This window comes from Pseudocercospora fijiensis (assembly GCF_000340215.1).
Source record: "Pseudocercospora fijiensis CIRAD86 unplaced genomic scaffold MYCFIscaffold_2, whole genome shotgun sequence".
NCBI classification, from domain to species: Eukaryota; Fungi; Ascomycota; class Dothideomycetes; order Mycosphaerellales; family Mycosphaerellaceae; genus Pseudocercospora; species Pseudocercospora fijiensis.
The window spans coordinates 7744092-7767239 of NW_006921533.1; the positions used below are offsets into that span (position 1 = coordinate 7744092).

The 23148-nt window shown below is 45.4% G+C and overlaps 4 protein-coding genes across 4 annotated transcripts; 2 read left to right on the forward strand and 2 right to left on the reverse strand.

Annotated features, from left to right (window-relative positions):
- Positions 1 to 1726: 1726 nt before the first annotated feature.
- On the forward strand, positions 1727 to 2541 carry MYCFIDRAFT_162549 (uncharacterized protein; the record flags this gene model as incomplete). Its single annotated transcript, XM_007925875.1, has 1 exon — positions 1727 to 2541. A coding segment is annotated over exon 1 (795 nt), but the record flags the coding sequence as incomplete, so codon positions are not given.
- A 571-nt stretch (positions 2542 to 3112) lies between these two features.
- Positions 3113 to 4100, forward strand: MYCFIDRAFT_207008 (uncharacterized protein; the record flags this gene model as incomplete). The annotated part of the gene is made up of 8 exons (XM_007925876.1): positions 3113 to 3297; positions 3324 to 3470; positions 3516 to 3620; positions 3663 to 3674; positions 3709 to 3722; positions 3781 to 3837; positions 3885 to 3913; positions 4087 to 4100. Exons 1-8 carry the CDS (start codon positions 3253 to 3255, stop codon positions 4098 to 4100), a joined length of 423 nt encoding a protein of 140 aa, XP_007924067.1. The 5' UTR covers positions 3113 to 3252.
- Positions 4101 to 6756: 2656 nt separating this feature from the next.
- MYCFIDRAFT_118421 (uncharacterized protein) lies at positions 6757 to 7835 on the reverse strand (the record flags this gene model as incomplete). Its single annotated transcript, XM_007925877.1, has 4 exons — positions 6757 to 6899; positions 6949 to 7201; positions 7263 to 7449; positions 7504 to 7835. Coding segments are annotated over 4 exons (915 nt in total), but the record flags the coding sequence as incomplete, so codon positions are not given.
- Positions 7836 to 8571: 736 nt separating this feature from the next.
- On the reverse strand, positions 8572 to 9894 carry MYCFIDRAFT_56178 (uncharacterized protein). Its single transcript, XM_007924410.1, has 2 exons — positions 9776 to 9894; positions 8572 to 9723 (listed from the first exon to the last, which is right to left on the reverse strand). The coding sequence occupies exons 1-2, from the start codon at positions 9801 to 9803 to the stop codon at positions 8846 to 8848; spliced, it is 906 nt and encodes a 301-aa protein (XP_007922601.1). The 5' UTR covers positions 9804 to 9894; the 3' UTR covers positions 8572 to 8845.
- Positions 9895 to 23148: the final 13254 nt, after the last annotated feature.

The following is a 23148-nucleotide window of genomic DNA, read 5'->3' on the forward strand; positions in this document are numbered from 1 at the left end:
TACTCGCGATAGATCGTTAGGTAACTTCTTATTACGTATAAGCCGAGGCTTCTTTAGAGAGGCTAATATAAGCGGGAGGCAGAGATAGAATAATTGGTATAAAGGTAATTCCAATCAGTAAGTAGGTAATATGAGTTAAACGCCTCGAACTATAAGGGCATTCCGGCGTTCCTAAATACAAAGGAGACATCTTGTCTATAGTCGTAAGCGACGTAAGCGACGCTATCGCTCTCGACCGCTCCTGTCGCTCCTAGTAAGATAGAGCGATAGCTCAGCCTACTAGTCTTAGCGTCGCTCTAAGATTATATGAGGACTCTGACCAATTAGATCCGTAACACGATCCTTCTATATACGAGCGCTATCTCTAATTTAACGACGAATTTATCGAGTTTCGAGACTCTACGTAACGCTTCTTTGCTATTAGCAATAACGAGCTTAGTCGGCACCGTAAGCGCGGCAATATTACTACTTATTAGGACTTTATCGCTCGCAAAGTACCTCTTATTATAGAGATTGCCCTCCGCCTATATAGAACACCTACTAATTCAGTGCCTTCTAAGCGAGCCTTTAGCGCTATAAACTTTATATAGAACGACTATCGCTCGAAGCTGTCCGCTACTCGTACTAACGACTATACCTATATCTATATAAATAGCCGCGCCTTGCGTAGAAGACCCGTAGAAGAGGTAGTAAGAAGGCAACGACAAGCTAAATTGCGAGAGATATAGCAGCGATAGCTAGCAACTAAGAAGGAGATTAGGAAGGCGGAATTGGACGTATTACTAGCCTTCGAAGAAGCTATAATAAACGACTATTGCCTACTACCGAGTAACCCTCGCTATCTCTATATACCTAACCTTAAACAGCTGTTTAATCTATACGGTCTAGCCGCTTTCTAAGAAGAAGACAACGACTTCGAAGATAAGCTAGTTAATTATAAAGCGCTCTTTAAGGCGCTTCTAATGCCGACTAGAAGTTAACTATTATAGCACTTACTATTCTTTAAGCCTATTAATAGCTAGGCTTCTAGTAAGTACGACCCTCTAGTTAATTACTTACTGTTTAGCTAGTCGCTCTTATAAGACAATAATAGCTAGTAATATCTAGAGACCTATAGTAACTATGCTAGCGTAGAAGCGCTTAGATAAGCGCTCTAGCGGCCGAGCGATTAAGCTTAAGAAGTAGTCTATTCTATAGTAAGAAGTGTCTCGTTCTATAGCAAGAAGTGTCTCGTTCTATAGTAAGAAGTGTCTCGTTCTATAGCAAGAAGTAGTCTATATAGTGTCTCGTTCTATAGTCTATATTACTAGTCGTATATATATAACCTTCTACCTCTAGTTAGCGGCCTTTAGCCCTAGGTTATTAACTACTTAGTCGACTATATCAACGTTATTAATGGTGTTAGCAACGTTGCTAACGTTAGTCGTGATTAACAACCTGGCACCCCTAGTTGTAATGCAGCTCCTACACAGCCTCCAAGAGCCACGCGATCCCTGCTGGCTGGCCCGATGCCCAGCACACCACAAAGTCAGCAGCTGCTCCTTTCTGTGAAGTCCTCCGATATGGCGTGTCGCGGAGATATTTCGGCTTCCCCTCTTCCTCCTCCACCTCACCCCAGTCGATGGCCCCGCGATTATACTCTGCTGGGGTCGCGAGGCATGTCAGCTTTTGGTCCTCTTGGGATGAAGCTCGATCTTTCAACTCACGTTCGCCATTGCATCTCAGCATCCTTCTTGCGCACACAATGCGACGCAACAGTGACGCGATGAGCACCTGCAGAATTGAAAGGAAGAGAGCGCACGACCGTGAAGCGCAGAGAGCGAGCCGTGCGAAGACGAAGGCCTACATCGCCCATCTCGAGAAGACCGTGGCCGACTTAAGCGAAAGCAGTGGAGACAATCGAGCGAACTACTTGGCCCAGCATGCATCTCAGCAAGCGCAAGAAATCGACAAGCTCCAAGGTCTAGTTGGCAAGATTCGGTCGCTTGTCCAAGAGACCGGCAAGGCTGAGCAGAACTCTTCGCCGGAGAAGACGCAAGCGTTGAAATCGGAAAGCGCAGCAGATTCTACAGCCGAGAGCTCTTCTAGCTTCCCGGACCCCATATCTGCCACAAACTGGGACTCTCCCAGCGAGGATCAATGGATTCCAGAGATACCGAAGCCTGTAGACTCGGCGGCAAGAAAGGCTCGAGCGAAGGTGGCACCTGCCTCTCGCAACCTCATCGTACTTGGCATCAGCATGCTATGTGAAGAGACCGATGACACATCTTACTTCCAAAGAGTCAACGCAGCCATCAGTAAGGTCGAACAAACTCCTGACAACCTCTCGACAATAGAAGAAGACATGGATATCCTCAGCCGTGCCATCGTACACGGGTGGGATGCCGCCGAAAGAGTTCATCATTTCGACATTGTCTGGCGTTTCCTACGAGCCTTTGACGAGGGCTTGTGGTACCGCGCCGCGCCCGTAGAGAGATTCGCCCATTTTTGGGGCATGAGATGCCATCTGCTTTACAAAATACAGCCCAAGAATCAGGAGCGCCGACAGACTGCTGCATTTATGAAGCAAACCGCGAGCCAGCAATCGGCTACCCCCCATCCACCAGTTATCGACTATTTTGGCTGGCCTCAGGTGCGCAATCACCTCCTCAAGGAGGGCATCAACAAGTGTGCTGGGAAAGCATCAATCGCCTTTGCAGAAAGCTTTCGCTTTGACTGGCAATACGAACTGCGGGATATGTACAAAGTGAACAGGCAGACCGGGCTGTACTGTTTGTCGGAAGGCTTCTTGCACAACTGGAACGATATCGACAGCTACCAAATGGTCACCCACGAGCTGATCCCACATTACGCACATCCAGTGACAGCACTTCAGACTCCAGTGGCAGCCGACATTGACGACGACGATTCCTCCGTCGACGGTGATGTCGGCACGCAATCCGGCGTCCTCGAAGAAATCGCAGCTCAAACTCAGCATTTGATGAATCAAGTCTCTCACACCGAGGACTGGATGTCGCATTACAGCATGGATATTTCGCAAGATGCTGCAAGTCATTTTGATATCGAGTCTTTCTCCTTGCCGCTCGACAATCATATCACGCATTGGCCCACCATCTGACATGAGGTCGTGGCAGTTTGCAACCAACGAAGCTCACTGCCACGATGAGAAAGGAAAGAATACCAACCAATAACCATTGCAAATTTTTGCATATATTCCGCGAATGAGAAGCGGTCCTGAAATGGCATTATCCGATGTTTGAAAACCACTCATCCCTCACCCGGCAGATGGACGTCATTGTCAGACACAGTTCCCTCCGTTGCAGCCCTTTCCGGTGCAGTATTTTCGTTGCCAGAAGGAAGGTTTGGGGGCGCAGGGCAGTTTCACGTGCAGAGCAACGCGCACGAGCAGAAGTCTGGTCTTGTTCACAGCCTTCCCGCGACGTTACAGCCCTCTCTCAACTCTACCTCGAGTTGAACAACGAAGGGACCTCCCGCCCGATGCTTGGTTGTTGCAGGCCAAGTTCACGCTGACAGAGCCGGCAGCTGTCATACGCTTCTGCTTCTTCTGTTCTGGCCTCACGATGATGGACCACCATTCCAGAGGCTGCTACGTGTTCAACGTGGAGCAAAAACAGCTCGGGCTCTGAAAATCTCGGGATTAGACAAGAGATGGAGTCATCACAGTCTTACTGCTACTCTCGATTGTAGCGTCCGCCGCCCGAGTGGTAGATTACAACTTAATATAGGCACAATCCGCCGCTCTCCCATTGGACAAAACAGCTGTCGCAAGGCTCGGGGGCTCTTCAACAGGGTATATAAGACCGACAATCTGAAGCGGTTGGATTGCTAAGAAGTACTAAACTCAGCTGGTGACTGTTTTGAAGGCCTGCTAGTGCTGTAGACATAAAAAGGAGTGGACTAAGGCGTATAGAAGCTATCTATATAGATTGCTATATAGTAGAAGACTATCGAAGTTAACTAGGAAGATTCTATACGCCTAACGACTAACGCTTATAGACTAATAGCAAGGACATTCCTAGAGCTAGCAAGCCTACCTACAAGGTCTAGCGAAGGGTGCAGTGCTAGCTACAAGCTGTTAAGGCACTTTGTGTCGTACCTTACTAATAGTCGCTACTATAACGTAGTAAGGGGCGTTGTCTTATTAGAGTATTAGCTATTACTAGCTCGAGTACCGGATAGTAAGACGTCCCCTATAATCTTCCTTATTTTTCTACCTTATTAGGAAAAAGGTCTATCCTAGTATAGGTTTTATAATTACTTTACTATATTAAGGACTAGAGATATTGTTTTTCTAGATACGAGTATAAGTAGATAGGTATAGTACTTATAATAACTTTCTTTTAAAGATTAGTACTACTCTCTCCGAGTCCCTCTTTCTATATATATCCCTTCGTAGAATAGTATCTACTACTTTAATAGTAAGAAAAAAACTAAATACTATACGGTCTATACTTACTATCTTCGCTACTACTACTACTACTACGATCCTCCTTTAAGTTACTACTCTCGTATTAACCGTTTTAGTAGATTATAGATATCTATATCCTTACGATAATATTAAAGAATATCTAGGAAAAATACTAGAAACTACTCCTATTAGGTAGTATATAGAATTACTCTTAGGATCTATAGACTATACTATTAACGCTAGATACGACTATAATATAGAGTATAAAGGATATAGGTTTAAGTACTATTAGTAGAAGTAAGTAGGCGAAAATTTTATTTCTTTTTCTTTTTCTTCTTTAACTAGTTCCTAATGGATAGTAGGGGAGATGTGAACGAAGTTTGCGTGCTCTGAGCTCCCTCAGTCGCATGCAGTCTTCTGGCGACCAAAGTTCATTCTGGTGGCTGGTCTCGCTGCGAAGAAAACGGTTGCCCCTTCCCCTGAGTATTGTGTTACACGCTGTTGATGTTTCGGCCTGTCAATTCGGCGATCTCGTTCAGCGTGCAGCCCTGTTGGCGCAACGCCACAACTTGTTCATATTCAGCTTTGGACCACCGCTTCTTGATCTTCTTAGATTCTGTCACATTGGTAGTTTTCGGTCTTAGCTGGTTACCGTGCCGGCCTTGCAGCACAGGTCTTTGCCCGAATGAAGGTATGAGGCATACTGCTGTCCAAGCAGGAGAGGCAAACTTGCGTGCGCGCGGATGGAAGCCGAGCACGTACAGCATTCTGCTCCCGAAGTGAGTACAATATGTACGGAGTTGCCAGGTGTTGTGATTGTCGAGGATTGTGGCAGAAGCAGATCACCAGTGTTGTTATTTTTGCCATCGGACTTTCCTCGGTCCGAGACATCCCCGATACAGTAACAACCTCCACCCAAACTCACACTCTCATCAGACCTGTCAAAAACAATCTCGCTCCCACCACTTCCTGTCCTAGAGCATACCGGAATTCAAAAATTCAAACAAGAAAATCGTGAAACATGACCTCACGACCCCTCCCCTCAGCCCTCGAACCCTACCTCCACCTCCCACCGGAAACCTCTCTCACCCTCTTAACATCCACCCTATCATGCAGCGCCACCTGGCTCACCACACGCTTCATCGGCGCAGCTTTATCACAAGATTCGCAGCAAGGACCGGTATCCATCATACTCATAAGCTGGCTCCACGACCAAAAATTCTGGAAAACCGAAATCCGACGTGGAACGGTAATAAAAAATAAAAACCCCCCCCCCCCCATAAAATCCCTTCCCCCCCCCCCATCCTCCCTCCCTCTCTCTCCCATATCAAAAAAACAACACAAAAACACAAAAACTAAATCCTTTGATTTTTTCCCAAAAATTTCTAGGGTCTCAACATCGAAAAATCAAACCACTTCACCTTCCTCGACAACCTCACAACCTCCTCCGAACCCCAAATATCCCACCTCCTCACCTCTCAAAAAGAAAACCCTCCCCTCCTCCTTCTAATCCTAGATTCCCCCGAAATCCTCCTCTCCACAACCCCAACCACAACGCCAGAACTAAACGCCTTCCTCCTCCGCCTACGAAGTCAAGTGCACTCCACGATCCTGATATCTTCCGCCGACCAACCGCTCGTAAAATCGACGAGACCAACGCCCATGGAAGTGGAAACGGCGGCGTTTGTGACGAGTCAGGCACATTCGGCGGGGTGGGTGCTGAGTGTTCGGGAACTGGAGACGGGAGCGGCGAAGGATGTCAGTGGGGTTTTGAGGATTACGAGGGGGGGAGGGGTTTATCGGTTTGATGGGGATGAGGAGGGAGGGAAGGATGTGAAGGGGGATGAGTTGTTGTATTTGGTGCAGAGGGATGGGAGTGCCAAGGTTTTCGGCAGAGGGAGTGAAATGTTTCATAATCTGTGAACTTGGACCTACTTACTCCCGTGAAGGTGCAGCATGGGATGCTTCGATTCGTCGTGCTATCTTGAGGAATTTCTACTCTGCTGCTTCTCTCATCGTTTCGCAGGCAGCGGTGCCTCCAGCTCGTACCGATCTACCTCGGAGATTTTCCTATGACCAACTGCTATTTCGGTCTTCACTGCGCCATTGAGCCCATTTCCTGGAAGGATTGAATCGATACTACCGCTCGATGATGGAAATACCGCGCTGGGCAACCGCACACCACCGTTGCCAGAAGTCCTCATATTAAGGTCTTCCGGCGCTCCTCCTTCAATGGCCACTGTTCGCGTGGGTGTTGTTCCCGCGCTCCCAACGCCGTCTGCTTCCCAACTTCCGTCGGTGGTTCTTCTGCTTCTGGACCTGCTTGGCATGGAGTCTTCGAGCAGTCGCTTTCGAGTCAAAGTATAAAGCAGTGAGTCTACCCAGCCGCATGATGTCAATAGTGCGCCTGCAATACAGGAGAATAGGTCACTCGTTGGTCTGCTGCCATGTGACATGGACCACATGCGTCCTGCAGGAAGTCAGTAAATATATCAAAAGGCCTGCACAAACACACTGACCAGCAGACAGAGGTAATGTCAGGACAACGTAGACCAGAGGGTACAGCGTCATGAGGATTGTGATGCGGTTCACTGCCTTGATGGTAGCTGGATTTGGGCTGTACTTTGAAATCGTGCTGCCGACTAAGAGCTGGGACGTCTTCTTCCGTAACGCAAGGAACGTCATGAGGTAGATCGCAACGGTCCCTAATTCGACGACGAATATCCATACGTAGTGGCACCAGAGGCGATCAAGCTCGAAAGCAGGCGATACCTTCATTCACGGTCAGCAACAGCAAAAAGATATCTCGACTTTCGTTCAATCTGCAACTCACCCAGCACCATGCCCCGGCAGCAGTGAAGTAGAATTCGTGCCCTCGAAGCCCAACACCGATGGCAGTGAGAAAGTAAACCAGTATCCAGAGCAAGATAATGCAACCTGCGAATGTTTTGTTGCCGACGCGTCTTCCGTAGACTGCAGTGTAATAGGTGTGGCATGCAATAGCCAGGACGAAGAAGCCACTTCCACAGTCAGCCAAAGTCTTCTCACCAAAACGCCTCTCACCATACACCTACCTACTAACATCTCCTGAATGAAGCAACCAACCCTGCGCAAAGCACGCAGTCGAAGGAGCCAAAATCCGATTCTTCCTGAACCAATGCCACTCGATGAGAAACGCCATACTTTGCTGAAGATCCGCGACCAAAAGGTTCAACACCAAGACAACATAATGATTGTAGCCAACGAAGGTCCGGTAGTGATTTTTCCAGGTGATGAAGCGGCTCACGATGAATCCGATGAGGGTGATGGTACTCCCCACAGACAAGGTCGCCAGGACGGCTATCGGGACCATGCCATATCTGAGCGTGCTCGGAAGATCTGGCGCGGAGTAGGGCGGCCGGTAGTAAGTTCCACCATCGATTTCGATGAGAGGGAAGTATGGAGACACCATGCTACGTGGGAGCAGGGTGGCGAGGGTTCAAGTCGGCATGGCCCTCACTCACGCTGAATGCAGCATTCGAGATGGTTGAAGAAGGTGCGCTCGCGAGACTCGTCTTTGAATGAAGATTTCCGCGTCGATGCCGATAGGAGGGTCCGAGGCCGGGGCGAAGAATTCTTGAAAGTGAAGTGAGCGCAAGCAGGTGTCGGTGTCGGTGTCGGTGCGATATGAATGTCTCCCGATCTTTGGTGCTTTCTTTGGTTGCAGGAACCATGTGGCGTGCTTTCCAAGAGAACCGACGCAACGATATCCAGCAACAGGTCGGTGGTGACAGCGTAATAGGGTAGGAAAGAGGCGATGACCAGCGTTGCGGCGCACTGAAGAGTGCGAGATTACATGTGGACGACGAAGATATTCGACTGGGGTGGTGGAGGAGGGCTGTAGATAGGGCGTGGAGCAATGGCAAGACCGACCATGCCTCCTTCCTGCGAACATGATCGTGTTCTTCCCAATTGAGGATGACTTTCTCTCACTTCCTTTTCCGACGTCACCACACAGAGGAGTATGTCCGCAACGGCGAACTACAGTACTTACAATATTCACCCGTCCTCTCCAACTCCTACCCAAAACCCCCCACCCACCTCAAATAGATCTATGAGCTTGATTTGAGACCGGAGGCAAGAGTAGCAAGCCTTCTCGTTGTACGCAGTAGAGGTATTAGATGTCGTGTGATACAGAGATTACAGAGATAGGTTAATAAAAAGCAGCTGGAGCAACGCCAAAACTATCTCATCCTCAACGTTTCATGAATCATCCATCGCAGGCCGGGGATATCTTGAAAATAAAGCAAAGCAAAGCAAAGCGCCAAAGGATCCAAGAAGCACTGTGGGGCGGAGCGATGAGCATCTTTCTCCTTCTTTTCTTCATCCACGCACGACTGAGTGCGATCAAGGCCCTGACTCTCTTGCTTTCTTTCTCTAAACAGTCTCGTTCGCAGGAACAGCGCCAGAGCCATTCTTAACACCATTAGAGCTATTAGTGACGTTGTTCCCATGACGTTTCTCATGAATGACAGGATCAGTACCGTCATAATCACGGATCGAAAGACCAAGCTGAGCAGGGCTGATATTGCGATGTCCCCACAAAAGCAGAGCACCGAAACCCGGCTTAGCGAGGATATCGAGGATACCGTAGAAGACAGCCTCAGAGTCTGGAGCAATGACGTTTCCACCCTCAGATACGCCCCATGCGATGGGGTAGAGGGTCCAGAGGAGAGCTGTCAGCGAGCCGCAGAACATAAAGGCTTTGCCGGCGTCGGAGGAGACGCCGTAGGCGTGCTTGCGAGCTTCCCAGACGAGGACGTAGACGATCCAGATGAGTGCTACGCAGCCGAAGACGAAGTAGCCCCATTTGTAGCTAGAGGAGACGAGAGCACCGACGAGGCCGGTGATGATCATGACTTCGTCGACGAGGATGACCCAGGCGGTTGTTGGCCATGGCATGGCGGCCGTGAGCATCAGGTCCATGAGGAGGAGTGGCGTGGTGATGAACCAGTCGATGTATCGAACGTAGTAGATTTCACGGTTGACACCGGCGACTTTCGGGCCGCTGCGCGCGAACTCGACATCGATGGGAGTGAAACCCAAATGGGAGCCCATGGTGAAGTAGGCGATGGCTGCGACCATGGTCACACCGGCGGTGATGTAGTGGAAGATGCGGTCCTGTCGTGGCTTTGTGGCAGAAAGAGCGATGAAGGCGAAGGTAGCGACGGTCATGACTGCGCACACTGTCCAGTACCAATCGCTACCACGAACGGTAATGCCGATTTGAGCAGAACCGCCATTGACCCGGGCGTCTAGAGGAGATCAGCGCGTGCCTCGTTCTATTTCCGAGGGCCCGTGACATACTGTTGATTTGAAGAGCTTGATTGCCCATGTTGACTGATCGGGGGTGTCTTGTCTGGGAGTGGACGTGACGCTCGTAGGGAGGGATGAAGAGGTGTGTACAGAAGCAAAGCGCGCGACCGTGGGCGCCTTTTGAGAGACGCAAGGGAGAGACAACAGACACAATGCATGACGTAGAAGATGATTCCAGCTCGCGATGCCTTGGCGTGGAAGCTAGCAGCGCATGTGTAAAATTGTAAATTCCTCGCCTGTGCTTCCAAGTAGCTTCCGCACACGCCGACCACGCGTGCGGTGAGCCAATCTTTCGCGATCACAACTTTACGGAGCTCTCGTGGCTGTGAAGCGGTCATGCGTTGTTGGATGTGCTGTGCAACCTGTCAGGCACAATGAAGCATTGTCGTTGACGAGACCGTTATTGTCGCTCTTCACGCTGCTGGATACAAAGCCACCACTTCCGTGATTGTGACCTCTGCTCAGGCTGCTCTCCATTCGGCATATGGTCTCATCGTAGCCAGCCGCTTGGCGATACTCCATGGTGGTGATGGTGATGATGAGGGAGATGAGATCGACAGCGATCGCTCTGCTTGATGCGCTATGGTCACCAGATCGCGCTAGTGTCAACTCTGACATTGGATGCGCTCTGCTTGTGTTCCTCCAAGCCTGAAAATTTTCGAGCCCAAGCGTCGATGATCGACGCGAAGGCTACGAGAAGAAAGCTTGGTCGCGCCACGCCCAGAGCATCTGCAAGTGGACGGCCGCCGACGCGTGATGACTCTTCATCTTGATGACGGAGCATGTCCCGCGGCCGCTATATCAACCAATGCCGACTTTACGCTGGCCCATTCCATACGACACGAGGCCGTAGTATTATTGGCCACCGTGGCAGATGTCTTCCAACACCTCCCCGCCACATGCTTCTGTGGCGCTCTGGGCCGACTGGTGATCTCGTGATGGCTCATGCTCTCATTCTGTGTGGTGTCGGTGAGTGACTCGACTTGCACGCGCAGCGAGAAGCAACGAGGCACGACGACTGCTGATTATGCATCGGCGCGCTCGTCCTTCTGCTGCCGTTTGACCACGACATCGAGGACATGAGTCTTCACAGCAGAAACGCGGACTGCAGTCCGTATGGTTGGTCATCGTGGCGTCCATCATGCCGTGCCGTGCCGTGCCACCAACCTCTTCCTTTTGCACTTGCTTCTGATCGGGATCCGCATCCAGCTTTGTCATCACATACCATCAACATCCGAATTGCATAGAACCAGCCGAGACGGGTACAGTATCCCTATCAAGATTGCTGCTGTTTGTGTTCCACTGTTCTTGTTCTCCGTCGTCAGCGCCATTCAAAAGCCATGCAACACATACTGTGTAACCCTTCCAACTTGTCAGTACGGTCCGCAGAGCCTCCTCCTCCGCAGAGCCGCTCAGGGGTGGGCTAAAGGGGCTGTTTTGTATATAGAATCTAGTGTTTCTTCCTACCTATAGCTAAACAATAGAGAATTAGCCCTTATAAGCGTATTTTGACTGTTTCTAAAGACTATAACCGCAATAATAGCGCTAAGACCGACTCGTACGACTACTAGTATACCGCTAGCGCGATTAGAAGACTAATAAGCTAACTCTATAGTCTCTGCTTTAAAGAAGAAGGTCTAGGAGCTTCTCGAGAAGCCTATTAGTCTACTGCTAATAAAGCGAGGTACTAGTACAACTCGGTAGGTAAAGAGTAGTACTAAGAGTAGGTCTACCGCCGGCAAGAAGGGTAAAGCGACTACTATAGAAGAGCCTAATCTAATCGCAATGCCCTCCGCTATAGGAAGCAAGGAGACCGCTATAGTACTAGCAAAGGATAATAGTAACGTTTGTCTACTAAAAATAGGTACTTCTTCCTCCGCTATTACCTCTATTTTCTCCTCTTTTAACGCTATATAGGAGGCGGCTACTACTAGTAGCAGTACTACTACGCTCGCTACCGGCAACGTTACAGTTACTTAACCTAGCTCTTTCTTAGACGAGACCTTCTATTATAAAGGATAATAGACTCTATTTAATATAATAAAGAAGGGCGCAGCGCGGATAATAGTATATAAACCGATAAAGTTCTTGTCGGCTAACAAGCTAGAAGCTTAGAATAGAAACGCGTAGGCGGCGAAGATAGCGGAGTTTAATAAACTAGCGGCAATTAATCGAGTTATTATCCGTATTAGAGCGGATAGCTAAAAGAACGTATAAACGAGCGATTAGTACTAAGGTAGAGATAATATCGATAGTAACGAGGTTTATAGTAAGGCGCTCGAGGTTGCTAAAGGCCTCGTACTTGCTTTGCGGAAGAATGTCTTTATTAATATTAACTTCTTAACTAAACCGAGGCTAGTTGCCGCTAGACCTTTAGGTAGTAAGAAGCCTAGTAAACCGGCTTCAAATCTAACCTTAATTCAGCTTGCTAACGCCGGCGTTATAATAGCTAAATTAGAGGCCTAGAAGCGGTAGGACTACTATATTATTAGAGACTTCTTATATAGCTATAAAGACTGTCTAAATTATTATAAGGCTAGTAAGTATGCCTGCTTCTGCGATAAGGCCTTAAAGGACTATAGTAAGAACTACTTTCCGTTCTACGAAGCCGCAATAATTAAGGCTTATAAAGCTATCTCTTCTAGCGAGTAGAAGCGTAACGAGACAACTAGTAAGCTCGATAATCGGATGCCTATAAAGATCGAGGTTATAGTTATTAAGAGGAAGATTAAGTTATAGTTCTAGAAGGGCGAGGTTAAAAAGATAAAGGTACGTAGTAGCGAGGGCGACTTACCTCGTAGACCGGCTCCTATCGCTTCTTAGCCTATTATCCTTAATTCCTTTAGTAACGAGATAAGACACTTCTTAGATAGCAAGCTACGTAGATCTAGTATTATTCCTAGTACTCCTTCGAAAACACCTATTCGCGCTCTTGCTCGTACTAGTCTATGTAACCCTCCGGCGATGCTTCGCAATATTATATAGTCCTTAAAGCTAATAGTCGAATTCTTTAATTAGGTTAGCTTATAGCGCGGTTTTTAGGATTGCGACGAATTACGCCTATATATCGCTTATTTCGTGTCTTCTAGATAGACGCCGGAGACTATCTATAACCTAACAAAGGACGACTAGCTAGCGGCGCTAAATAGCGTAGATAGAATACGGTTGAAACTAAAGAAGGCTATTATCGAGTTTATAAGGAAGAAATAGGATAAGATTATAGCGACGGAAGCAGCCGAGGCGGAGGAAGAAGAGAACTTTTAGGAACTCTACCTATCTTTAGGCTTCGATCTTAATATAACTACAATACCTATAAACTTGTAATAAGCGGGAGATTCTTACGGTAATTACACTTATTTAGCCCCTATATAATTAATTAATATAATACGTTAGTTATAGCACAATCTATCGATAGGCAAAGCTAGCGTTCGTATATATTTATTCTCCCCTAACCTGCCTACGGCGCTTGCCGCGCGCTAGCTAACTAATTACATTACTCGAAATCGTTAAAGTTAACCTCTTATTCTTCCTCGTCGTCCTTATAATGTTAGAGCTAAAGAGGCTACACGTAATTGGCATGTAATTAGGCCGAGTAAAGCTAGGGTCTTAGTGCCTTAGGCAGGGCTTAGCGCTTAGCGTTAGGCCAACTCTCCTACCTTCCTCCCTCTCCTCCTAGATCCTTATCGAATACTACTCGTACCTACTACTACCCTATCTACCTGCTAATATACCCTGCTTATATAGTATTCGATCTACCCTTTAAGGGTAGTAGCTAGATAGTCCTTATTTCAAGCTTTTAGCGGTATAGCTACGAACAAGACTAATCTAACTATATTACGCCCGAAGAACGGGACCTACACGTACTATTCTATCGAAGTAACCGTATCCGAGGCTCTGTTATACACTCCGCCCCTCGCCTAGCTCGGGGATTTAAGCCAAACGTAAAATCGCGCTTTCTATAGTAATCTATACGTAAATCTCGATAGAAACGTTCGATAGGGGTGCCATTGTCGGGATATAGACTAATAAGTAGCTTGTAAATAGACAGGTGAATATGTAGAGGTAGAATTGTCGACTAAACAACGTAGATATTAGGTAGTGGCCGTCTTAGCGCATACTTAGCGTCAATTATGTAATCTACGACTTTATAAGTAGGCCTATATCTCGAGCATATAAAGACTACTTCCTGCGCTAGAGTGAATAGCTAGCTACTACTGTCCTATATGTCTTTAATCTTTACTAGACAGGCCGCACTGCTAGTCGCTGTTACCTTACCTTTGTATCTAGCCGACTTCTTTAGTGCTTTATAGAAATATCTCTTCTTCTAAGTAGCCTCCGGTTAGTAGCGAGGGTGTAGTAGATAAGGCTAGAGTTGTAGAAACAGGTTCTTAGCTAGCACCGCTTCTATCTGTTTAAGCCAATTCAATCGTATATCCGGCTCTTAAGAGATTAAGCCGTTTAATCGTTGCTTCGAGGCGAGGTCGCGCTATATTAGAAGGTCGCTTTCTTCGTCCGAGTCGCACGTACGTAAGGGAAGCGATATTAGCTATATAGGTGTCTACGTCGCGGTAACGGTGCCGTCGTCGCTAACCTTATTATATCGCCTATATCTCTTAATAATATCTGCGTACGGATCGCCGATTTTGCGGGTGCTGTCTTTATAGGTAATAGTATTGTCGCGATTAAGAAGTTAAAGGTTAAAGACGCGTAACGGCGGCGGCTTATCGATAGCGACTAACTATAATACTACCTCTGTAAACTTAACTTTGCTATTGTTATTAAAGACAATACGGAAGGCCTTACTACACTTTAACCGATAGGCACGTACCTTAGCGACAGCAGTCTCGGCGTCTCGTAGCCCCCTCTACTAAGTGTCGAGTGCTATTTCCTTGTCCTGTTATATAAGCTAAGAGCGGAGTTTATTAGCCTTAATAGCACCTGCTCGAACAAGGCGATTAGGCTGTTCCTTTTGCCTCTTCCGTACCTTCTCGACAGTGTCTATAGCATTAAACTTGCGCTTATATTCTTTACCTTTATAAAGAGCGGCTTTAATAGATAGGTCGTAGATAGCCTAAGCCTCCTTTATAGGGGATAACGAGAATAGGTTAAACAAGGGCGATAGCAAAGCGAGGTCCGTTAGAGCCGGCTTTAGATAAGAACGTCGGAAGTTACGGCGAGATTGTATAGCCTTACGCGATACCTTAATCGTACGAGGGCTTGTCGAAGCAACGAGCAGCTATTGCGGCAATTCGGGGGTCGGTATGCGACTATATCGGTTTAGTAGAGGCGACGATAATATGCCCTAAGCAATTAAGTTTCCGAGGTCCTCTTTAACGTAGCGATTATTAGCGTAAGACTAGCTATTTAGGTCGACAATAGCGGAATTAGCAGAACGGCCTTGCTTAACAGCAATAAGGTGTTCCTCTATCGCTTCCTCTGCTATCGCTAAGGCTTCTGTTTGCTAGGCTTCTTTCTATTCTAGCGACTCCTGAATTAATTCCTAGTTCTAATCTCTAGTAGCAGCACTATACTGTTCTCGAATATGTCGACAAGGGACCTCCCTATCTACCGGGAATATGCCTATCTTGCGGAATGCCGACCTTATATTATAGGAAGTAAATGTCCTCGCCCGAATAGTAGAAAGAGCCTCTATAAACTTAGGTATTCTAAAGTTACTAACACCGTAGTATATAGCCTCGAGCACTGCTTGTCTATGCCTCGTCTTATATACTTAGAATAGTATAACGTCTAATAGCTGCATAAAGTGTAAAGTATATAGTTATAGGCCCTATAATTAAATCCTATGTCTCTTCGCGAAGGCAGCGAATTCCTTAAAGCAGTAAGAGCCATAATTGTTATATAATAACAGCCTCTATTCGCTCGGATCGTTAGGCCTCGTCTTACGCTTAAACTAGCGGATGTAGTACATTGCAGTGTCGTCGGTTATATATCTAGACTCGTTAATAGTAATCAAGAAGTTGTCCTTACCTAATAACGAGGGTATAGTTAGCAAGTAACGTTGTTATTGCCTTAGGCAGTAGACTCGGACTCGGAAGTAGCAATAGCAGTAGCAGTAGTAGTAGACTTACCTTCCTTCGGCACCTATCGTTCTTATACTATTACACCTTTAACAATCAACTAATAATCTATTACATTGCTATACGCGTTAGCTGTCTCGACGATAGTAACGTAAGTACGATTAGTATCGCATTTAGTCTATATACGGCGCTTCGTATCCTGCGTTACTACGTATTCGCAGCCTCTAATTCTAATCCGAAAACTAGTTTCGTCGAAATTCTATATATTCTAAGGCTTTACCTTCAACCGCCGCAATATAGCTTCAAATCGATTAAACTACGACCTTATAACGGCTAGATCGTAGGCCTCTTTGCGCTGTTTCTCGATCGGTTTAGATTTAACCTTACGGAGGCTATATCGAGCTAGGAAGCGGTCCGCCTAGTCTATACCGAATAGTGCTATTGCGAGGGTACTATTACTAGCCGCTAGCGAGTCAGCCGCTAGCGAGTCCTTTAGCATATCTATAGCAACTACTATAATAAGCGACACCGGAAGAAACATGCCTATAGCGTCTCTTTCTCGACAATAGTCCGCTAGCGCTAATTCCTAGCTCTTGCTAAGTTTGGTGTTAGTTAGCTCGCGACCTAGGTATAAACTACGACCTCGCAATCGCTAATAAACACGCGAATATAGGCCTTCGGCGCCCTCGCTCTTATACAGTTCTTTTAGACTGAAGCGCCTGTCTTGTAACCTCTATTCTTAAGCCTTCGATATAACCCTTTCTACTACCTTCTCGAGCCTCTTAGTCTCGGTAAGCCGTTTAGTACGTACGCGCTTCTTCCTTCTACCCTTCCGAGCTACTATATCGACGGCAATAGCAATAGTAGCGAATACTATATTATAAAGAGATAGAATACGCGCTAGAATAGAGGTGGACGCGCCTACTAAGGGATTATATAATAATCGGCGGCAGTAAGGTCTATAGCCACTACACACTCGGATAACCTCGCTAATATAATATTTAGACTCGCGGTTTAATACTACATACACCTAGATATCTATATAGGACTGGAACCTACTACTATATCGATGTTTACGTATAGCCTACTAAGAAAAGCCGATTTTACGTATAGACTAAATCCCCGCGATTAGCAGGGTGAAGTAACTAAAGAAACCCCGGATACCAATTATTAAGTAAGGCCTTCTATATAACCTATTACACTAAGTTAATCGTACTAGACCGATACCTACTAATTCCGCTATATCCGCATCTTAGGGGCTAACAATACATTATTAGTGTCGCCCCTTATAATAGCCGGTTTATTACGAAACAACAACCGTGCTACCGCTAGTAGCGCTAGTAACGACAATACTAGTAGCATAGTGCCTGCTAAAGCGCCTACTAAAGTGCCTACTAGAGCACCTACTAAAGTGCCTCCTACTAAAGAGCCTGCCGGAGAGCCTACTAAAGAAGAACCTATAATTCTAGGTAACGACCCGGAGTTGCCTATTAACGACATTCTTAACAACATTGTTAATCGACGATATAGCTAACTAGCCTTTAGCCCTTAACTATTAGGGAGACTTCAAGAAGCTACTTAAAACAGGCTTACTGCCCTACGTTAAGAACAATAGCTAAAGGATAATCTCCTCGAGCTCCGTCGCCTTTAGGAAGCCCCGACAACTAAACTAATAGCGGGACCTTCTTTACTACCCGTTTCAGTCTAAAAGAAGGATGCTAAACTCAAGGACTGTACCGTATTTAATAGCTCTAGTCGGAAGCAATATAATGATTACATTCGTAACTGCGAGCTTAACTAGCGCAATGCACTAAGAGCGCTGCTAGATGACTACTTATTAGTCGTCTACGCTATGCAATACATTAATAGCGACCTAAAACGCACCTAGGATAACCACTTTAACTCCCTTACTAATCAGACCGCTATTTAGTAGCAAACCTACAAGACTATTATACTAGACACCCTTAGAAACCCTATACTAAGGCAACAACATGCTTAGGACCTGTATCTTCGAGCTAAACAAAAGACTAATCAATCGGCCCGCTTATTCGAGGCCTATTTAAAAACTCTTAAAGACGACCTTCCGCCTAAGACTAATTCTATATAGATCTCCGAGATACGCCTAAAACTTAGATAGGAGCTTATCCTCGAATTAGACCGTCGCCGTGTATTCGAACAAGCTAATCTAATACGCATTTAATTTATAGTCGAAGTAGAAACAGCCGAACGGGCTGTTTAGCTCTAATAACGACTAGAATCGAGGATCCGACTAGCTAGTACTAACCGCGGCAATTGTAGTAGCCGCGGAGGAAACTAGGGTTCCTACTATAACAATAATACTAACAATAGGAATAGTAATAATAACCGTAGAAGAGGCCGTAGCCGCCGGCTATACAAAGGAGGCCGCGACAGGGGCCGTAGAAGGGGCTCGTATCCCTATAGTACTAACCGCTCAACTAACAACAACAGCTACGGCAGTCTACTAACCGGATTAAAGTGCTTCAATTGTAATAGCACTAGCTATCTACTAGGCTAATGCGACAAACCTAAGGACTAGGCCCGAATTAATCGTGCTTCCGCTAAACACCGAAAGCACCTCTTAGTAGCTAACGCTACCCCTGTAGGCTAACCTTCGAAAAAAGAGTAAGCGCCGTACTAACTATTGGCCTTGTACGGCGTAAGACTATCGACATTGTGCTAGCTATAACACGCTCCTGCCTTATACAGGACACGAAGGGCACTACCTACTAAACTAAGGTTATACTAGATCTAGGAAATTCAGTTAGTGCCCTTATCAGCCATCGCCTAGCTAAGCAATTAGACCTTCGACAACTGCTAAAGACTAACCTGCTAACCCTTGCTTAGTTTAATAACGCTCGGCACTTAACCTATAGGGCCTACTATGTTCCTATAGCTCTAAAGGATAACCTCGGAAATAAACGCCTACTAGACTTTACTGCCTACGCAGTAGATATAGACAACCTATATAGGGGAGCTACTATTGTTATTAGCAACCCTGTTCTTAAGTACTACGCTATAGCTATAGACTTAGGGATTCAGAAGTAGCGATTTAGAATCGCTAGGAAAGAGGACATTAAATACATTAATGTTAGCGAGTGTCCTAATAATATTAGGGTCCTATTTATTAGCAACCTAATACTAGCCTCTGCCTTAGCTAATCCGACTACCGATTTACTCGGTAGTAATAACGATAAACCTGTGCCCCCTAATAATCCTAATTAGCTTGCTCGCATACTAGAGCCTATTCGAGAGACCTATATTAATATATTTAAACATTACCTAGCATCGACACTGCCTATGTTTAAGAAGACGGATTATAAGATTAACATTATAGAGGGCAAGGAGGTTCCTTTTAGCCCCCTCTACAACCTTAGTAAGCGAGAGCTTGCTATATTGCGTAAGTACCTAGAGGAAAACCTAGCTAATAGCCGCATTCGGTATAGTAACAGCCCTGCTAGTGCCCCTATCCTGTTCGTACTAAAGAAGGATAGTAGCCTATGCCTATATATCGACTATCGTAGGCTTAATACTATTACTATTAAAGACCGCTGTCTACTCCCCCTTATTAATAAGACCCTCGATCGCCTTTCTAAGGCTTACTACTACACTATACTAGACATTAAGGATGCGTACTATCGTATCCGTATTCGTAAGGGGGACGAATAGAAAATAGCCTTCCGTACTCGCTATAGCTATTTCGAATACTTAGTTATACTATTTAGCCTAGCTAATGCCCCTACAACATTCTAGTCCTATATCAATCGAGCCCTTTTAGGCCTATTAGACTATCTCTATATAGTTTACCTAGATAACATCCTAGTTTATATACATTTACCTAATATTGCAGAATACTAGGCCGTAGTACGCAAGGTCCTCGACCGCCTACGAGCCTATAGACTATATTATAAACCTTCTAAATGCACCTTCGCTACTAAGGAGGTAGCCTTCCTTAGCTTCCTTGTATCGACTAAGGGTATTAAGGCTAATCCTAATCGGATTAAAACTATTACTAAATAGCCTGTTCCTACGTCTATTAAGGAACTATAGTCGTTCCTCGGCTTCGCTAATTTCTATCGTCGCTTTATTAAGGGCTATTTACGGTATATAATGCCCCTAACTAAGCTTACCAAAACTAAGGCTAACCTAACTAGAGAGTTCAAATAGACTAATAGAGCACAAGCCGCTTTTAACGGCCTAAAGCAACGCTTTACTAATGTCCCCTTGTTGCACTATTTCGTACTAAGCAAATAGATCCGAATTGAGACTAACGCTTTACAGTTCGCTATATTAGCTATTATGTTACAGCAGGCTAATAACACCTACTAGCACCCGATTGCCTTCTTCTCGAGGAAGATAATTAATACTAAGCGTCGCTACGAGACCTACGAGTAAGAGCTCTTAGCTATTGTTAAAGCCTTTAAGTACTAGCGCTACTATCTCGATAGTGCCTAGCATACTATTTAGGTCTATATAGACTATAATAACCTCCGTAGAATTACGAAGGTTACTAGGGTTATAGGTCGATAGGTAAGATAGGCCGTCTACCTCGCTAGGTTTGATTTTAATATATTATACCGGCTAGGCGTAAGTAACCCTGCCGATAGCCTATCGAGGCGACCTAATTACGATAGCGAGACCTAATACATTAATTCTTTGTTTCTAACCCTATAGTATAAGATTGCTATAGCCCGTATTATTAATAAGCAAGCGTAGATTAAGCGGACTTCCGGACCCCGCGGCGACAACAAATACTATAGCGGAGTTGTCGTTCTTCTAGTATACGTTAAAAGAAAGGACATAGATCGCTCGAGCTATAATAACTCGATTAAAGATATTGCTATCTACAGTAATAGCCTATATAGCGACAGCACTGCAGAAGAGGTTATAGTAGTTCCGGCTACTAGTGCTATTAAATGCATACAATGCGTACCTCGTTCGATAGCACGGGTGCTATTAAACGACTTTGCAAATAGGGATAGTTAATCGTTTATAGATAAGCTATTATATACTTAGCAGAGGGACGCCTTTGCTATCGAGCGTATTAATAAGCTTATAAGTAGACGGGCGACTCGATCTAGCAAGAGTAATAACTAGTCGATCGACGATAAAGGTTACTTAAAGTTTAAGGGCAGATACTATGTCCTCGCTAAACAATCGATTAGACAAGAGCTTTTAAAGAGGCACTATAATAGTGAGCTCGCTAGTTACTATAGTATAGAGAGGTCGCACGAGCTACTATCGCGCACATACTACTAGCTAAATAGTAAGCGGTATATAAAGGAGTATATACAAACCTGTATAGTATGCTAGCGAGTTAAAGTACTAAAGCACTTACTATTTAGCGAGTTGTCTTTACTCCCTATTCTAAAGAAGCCTTTTATAGAGCTTATAATAGACTTTATTATAGGTCTTCCCTCTACTAAGCGAAGAGGAAGCAAAGACGTCTTTAACGCTATACTAGTTATTATAGACCGATTTACTAAGGGTGCTCGCTATATTCCTACTCGTAAGGATTGGACTGCTATTAATATAGCAGAGGCGCTATAGAGTAACATCTTCTGCACCTATTAGGGAACCCCTAAGGGGATAGTCTCCGATAGGGGCTCGACATTTATATCTTACTATTAGAGCGAGATTTGCTTATAGCTAAGACTGAAGCATCGGCTATTAACAGCCTTCTATCTATAGACTAACGGTTAGATAGAGAGGCAGAATGCTACCCTATAGCAGTACCTACGTAGCTATATTAATAAGAACCCCGAGGATTAGGTTAACCTCCTATAGCCTACAGAATTCGTATACAATAATAGTATACATTTATTAACCAAGATCTCGCCCTACATAGCTATAATAGGCTAGAACGCTGCTATACTACAAGACCTACTATCGCTCGAGGCCGAGCGCAAGGAAAGGGAAGCGCGTTAAGTACTAGAAACGCTAGCGGCAATAGAACGTGTCTAGAAGATGCGAGAAATCTATACTAAGATAGCCGAGAAGTTGACAAAGGCTTAAGAGTACTAAAAGACCTACTACGATAAGCGCTATATACTAATAACCTTCAAGTAAGGCGACATAGTTATGCTTAGTACAAAGAACCTCCGTATCCGCAAACACCTATTACCTAACGGCAAAACAAGGCCTAAGCTCGCACTAAGATACATTAGCCTATTCCGCATTCGAGAAGTTAAGGGCTCCTCCGTATAGGCCTATTAGTTGTAGCTTCCTCCCTATTATACTATCTATAACACCTTCTATATATCCCTCCTTAAGCTATATTATCTACGCGAGGGGGATGAAGCACCTACTAAACACGAAGACATACTAGCGGATAGGGAAGAGCTATAGTCTATAGAACGTATCCTATAGCACCGGACTAGGAAAGGCAAGAAGGAGTACCTATTAAGATAGCAAGGCTATTTACCTAAATAGGACTTATAGGAAGCTAAAGGTTCCTTTAAGGATATAACCGAGTTGTTAGATAAGTATTAGACTAGCGTAAAGAACAAGAAGAAGGCCAAAAGCTTATAATGTTATTATTAAGGCCTAGGAACAATGCTACCCCCGGGGTGCTATTAAGCTAACTAATTAGAGGCAAGCAATTGTTAGTAAAGGACAATAAGACTATACTACGATAACGGATGCGTACCGAGCGTTAATAAACGCGCTATAACTGTTAACTAATCGACTGCTCTTTCGAGGATTCTACCTCTTTACTAATGCGCCCTATAGGTCCCCCTTTTATTCTTTATTCTATCGAGGCCTCGAGACCTAAGCGTTCGACAAGGGCGACGTGCGCGCGCGTACGAATGACGGTAATAAAGGTAATAGTATCGCGCTACGAGCTAGCAGTGCGCCGGCGGCTAACGCGGCTATATTAGTAACAGTATTACGGAGTATATTATTAGTCGAAGAAGGAAATCGAAAAGCAAGGTAAAGTTAGCGCTAAGACGACTAGCGTCGCTATTGTTAATATTACTTGCTACTATTACTATACCTACGGACACAACCTTACCTACACTACGAGCCTAAGGCACCTTTAATTAAAACTTTAATTAAAACTTTAAGCCGCTTAAAAGATTGAGCGACTAATAGACTAACTAACTAAGGGCAAAACTATAGAGCTAAGCTAGCCGGGGTCGATCTTGCAGACAATAGGTTACTCCTCGATCTATCTAACCCTTTAAGCGAGGCGAACCTCTACTACTGCACTTATAATAGCCTTTACCTATAGAAACTAGAAGAACTAAGTTTTTTAAAAAGATATAATTAGTTAACACTCGAAGGCTGCTAAACCTAACTAATTAG